The sequence below is a fragment of the Lepus europaeus genome, chromosome 17, assembly GCF_033115175.1.
Source record: "Lepus europaeus isolate LE1 chromosome 17, mLepTim1.pri, whole genome shotgun sequence".
NCBI lineage: Eukaryota > Metazoa > Chordata > Mammalia > Lagomorpha > Leporidae > Lepus > Lepus europaeus.
Genome location: NC_084843.1, coordinates 72,377,775 through 72,382,138, shown reverse-complemented (window position 1 = coordinate 72,382,138; position 4,364 = coordinate 72,377,775). Strand labels below are relative to the sequence as shown.

Here is a 4,364-nt window from a genome sequence, read left to right as displayed (position 1 = left end):
CCTCTCCCTCCCTCTGCCTCCTTCTCTGTTTCTGCCTTTCAAATAAACAAATTTAAAAAAAAAATTTCCTATGCAGATAAAGAGCGAGTAAGGCAATCATCCAACTTAAGAATGTAATTATACAATTAAAATTTTATTTGTGTGGCCTAATTTACCCAACTGTCCTATATCACATTATCATATGATATTATTCTCTTTTCCATATTGCTGACAAAGGAAACATCAAGTTAAAATATACCCACTATCACAGGGACACAAAATGCCACCCTCACTTTTCACTGCCGTCAGCCACAGCCTGTCACTGGACACCCCTCCCCATGTGGGGTCTCTTCCTGCTGCATTTATCAGATGCTTCTTCTTCCAGGAGAAAAGAGCCTCAGGAGGCCAGGTCCCAACCCATGTCTCTCGACTTCAGTGCAAAGGCATTTCTAGAATAGGTCCTACTACATAGTTCGGTTTCCCCCAGAGGAGTTCCTAGGAGCAACTCCATGAACTTTTCTCCCTTTGGTCAAGTGGCACTGTCACATCACATCTCATGTGACTTACCACACACCAAAGCTGAGGAATCCACTGCAGGCTGGAAAACTTTCGACCCCATCACAAAATGCAGTGAAGACACAATTTTCCTGAATTTAAGTAAGACGTAAGCTAATTTTAATTAACCATAACGCCTAAAAAATTTCTTTAAAATTATTCAAACATGGTTCCAGTCACCCCAATTTAAATTTCTGAACAAGCTTAATTTGGTCACTGTATTTCATATAATAAAAGGAATTGGACATCATGCCCAGTGAAATAAGCCAAGCACAAAAGGACAGATACTGTATGATCTCACTCATGAGAGGGTATACTTCAAAGAGCTCACAGAAAAACAGAACTAAAAGGTAAGTCTATTTTTAGACAAAATAATTTTGAAATCCGTGTATGGTTTTTTCATAACAAGCTTTTCCCATGATCTTTTTATAGTATCCTCATATGTGAAATCTTAAAAAGCTGATATCATAGAAACAGAGCAGGAAGGTGGTTCTCAGAGGTGGGAGTGGAGGGGTATGAGGCAAAAGGCGATACTGATGCCAGGGTTCAAAGTTTCAGTGAGACTGTGGAATCAGCTTCAGTGAGCATCTGCCCTGCACGATGACCACAGTTCATATAATACACTGTGAGATTAAAAATTTCTGAAACAGTGGATTATCATTCTCACCACAGAAAGAGAATATATCAATGAAATGATGGATATATGCATTAGCTTGATTTTTAAAACATTCTATTGTTCACCATATATATATATATAATATGCAACTATTTGTGAATTAAAAAGTCTATTTAAAATGCACTTTAAAAGCACTTCAAAAAAAAAAAAAAAAAGAAAAGGGAGGCAGTTGACCAGAGGTTTCATTGCCCTGTTTTCCCAACTGCCACACTATCCACCCATTCCCGGTCCCTCCAGGAAAGAGTCACCATCCCAAGCTGTCTGTCACGTACACTCAGGGGCCACCTCCTCTCCAGCTGACAGGACAGCCTGTACCACCACTGGAACTCATACTCGACTGTCAGTAAATTCTCCTAGAGTGTGGTCTTGAGCTGAACTTCCTTTTCCTTTTCTTGAGAGGACACCAGCTTGTCACTGTGCATAGCAAACATCCTGCAGCCCTCCCCGTGGTGGCCTTGTCCACTGTGCCTGCAGCTGGGCTCAGGAGCCTCATTTTCCCCAGTGAAGTGCCCCTCCCTCTCTCATAAATCCCTGTGCTTCTGAAATCTAAGTTCAAACTTATCCCTTGTTGCCTTCATTGTTGCGAACACCTGCCAACCTCACAAGTCACTCTTCCTCATTCACTGAATACAGTAGAGTCTAGATCACTGTCTACCTTTTCAGCAACACTCACAAGGGCACTTCAAAAAGTCTGCGGAAGATGATACCAGAAGCCGTCTATTTTGGAGGAAAAAAAATTGCAATCTATACCTAGTGTTTTTTCACAATACACATTTTCTACAAAGTTTTTGAAGTTACCTCATTTTTCCAATTTTAAAAATTTTGGCAGCAAGATAAATTTACCTTTTAATTCCATTTTCCACTAACTTTTTGAAGTATCCTCATACATCACCATTCTTGGAAAATACATTGCTGATTCAACTTAACAACTTCTCTTCTTCACTTCATTAATCTTTCCTCCTGTGCCATTTCAATCTCCTGCCCTCCAGACCACCAGTAACTGCTCTACTTCTGAGCAGTCTCTATTACATATACTTCCCTTTATCCATTCCCCACCTTCCAACTTTCAGCAAACTAATCCTAGCACTTCAATCTCTGCCATTCTCTGATCTTACAGAGACCCAGAATTCTTGATTTGGCCTCTTTGCATTTTCCATCATTGCTCCCATATCCTCACTTCTCTCTTAACCCACTCACAGTCCATGGCACAACACATTTACGTAGATCTCTTGGAGACACGCTTGATCTTCTAGCAGCTTTTCTTATTCCATCATACTTGTTGGCAGAAGAGACTACTGACACCCCTATATCTTCTGCCTTTACCTGCACACTCAAGCAGATAAACCAGAAGAAATTAATCAGCTTGCACCAAATGGATTGCCAGTTTTTGAGTAACTTTCATTGTAATACAACTGCATTCATTCACTTCTACATTATCTATGGCTACTTCTATGCAATAATGGCAGAGTCAAATATTGAGACAGAGGCTATGGCCCACAAAAACGAAAATAGCTTATCTATCACCTTAAAGATACATTTGCCTAACCCTGAGAGCTAAATCATTTCATAAGAAAATCCATAATCATGCTAACCAGTCTTAATTTTGTTTTATGTCCTCAACACTCAAGTCAACATCCAACTTTAACAATCATGACTACTACCATCCTTAGTAAAATAGATTCCTTCCCACTCTTAACTAACAACCTCACTTCCAAAAAGAGAAAGAATATATAGAAATAAAATTAAAATAAATAAAAGTAAAATAATTTCATATTATATCTAATACACTGCCTTGGCTATGTGCCTTTGTCAGGAGGCACCTGTTCCCCTAGCACTTGGCCTCTGGCAGAAGCATCATCTGGGAGTGGCTGGGTGATGATGGCTCCTGGATTGCCTATGAGGCCAGCGTCTGTGACTACCTGGAGCAGCAGGTCTGCGCCCAGGCTGAACATCACCAACCCCTGGGCTGGAGCAGCTCCCGTTGTGGGGAGCCAGTCCCTCTTCTTCTGCTCTAGCTTCGCTCACCTGGGACCGCAGCTGCTGCCCCCAGGAGCCCCCACATCCAGAGGAGCCAACGCCTTCCTCCCCAGTGGCCCCTCGAACAACCCTGGGAGCATTCCTGCCACTGTACCCATGCAGATGCCGAAGCCCAGCCGGGTCCAGCAAGTGCCCGCAGGGGGGACTCCAAAGCCAGAGCCAGAGCAGGTGATCAGAAAGTACACCAAGGAGCTGAATTCGCCCCCTGATGAGGACTGCATCATCTGCATGGAGAAGCTGTCCATGGCATCTGGGTACAGTGACGTGACCGACAGCAAGACCATGGGACCCATGGCCATTGGCCGCCTTGCCAAGTGCAGCCACGCCTTCCACCTGCTGTGCCTGCTGGCCATGTACTGTAAAGGGAATAAGGACGGGAGCTTGCAGTGCCCCTCCTGCAAGGCCATCTATAGAGAGAAGACCGGGACCCAGCCCCAGGGGAAGATGGAGGTGTTCAAGTTCCAGGTGTCACTCCCAGGCCACAAGGACTGCGGGACAATACACATCATTTACAGCATTGCTCACGGCATCCAGGGCCCTGAACACCCCAACCCTGGAAAGCCATTCACTACCAGAGGCTTCCCCACCAGTGCTACCTTCCAGCCAACGCCCAGGGCTGCAAGGTCCTGGAGCTCCTGAAAGTGGCCTGGAAGAGGCACCTCATCTTCACAGTTGGGACATCCAGCACCATGGGCGAGACCAGCATGGTGGTGTGGAACGAGATCCACCACAAGACCAAGATGGACCACAACATGACCGGCCACAGCTACCCCGACCCCAACTACCTGCCCAATGTGCTGGCCAAGCTGGCTGCCCAGGGCATGACCAAGGACTGCCTGGAGCAGCAGTGATGCCCACTGCTGCCAGGGCAGGCAGGCTGGAAGGTGCCTTCCTGAGGCTGGGACTTTGGGGACACAGGGTGCTCCCCTGAAGCCAGACTGTGGCCTGGCCCTGCATCCCTCCCTCCTCCCCTCTGGGTGGGGGTCTGTGTGGGGAGCAGGCAGCCCCGAGGCTGTGCTGGTGAGTCTTATGCTGCAGCTACCTCAGTGCGCTGGGTCCTTCTGTCCTCCGGAGGCTGTGCTGGGCCCACAGGGCCTGGGGCCTGGCACCGTGTGGG

General features: G+C 46.2%; 1 protein-coding gene across 1 annotated transcript; it reads left to right on the top strand.

Moving 5' to 3' along the window:
- Window positions 1-3,106: 3,106 nt before the first annotated feature.
- Window positions 3,107-4,098, top strand: LOC133775817 (probable E3 ubiquitin-protein ligase DTX2). The gene is given in 2 exon segments (XM_062214302.1): window positions 3,107-3,830; window positions 3,833-4,098. Coding segments are annotated over 2 exon segments (990 nt in total).
- Window positions 4,099-4,364: the final 266 nt, after the last annotated feature.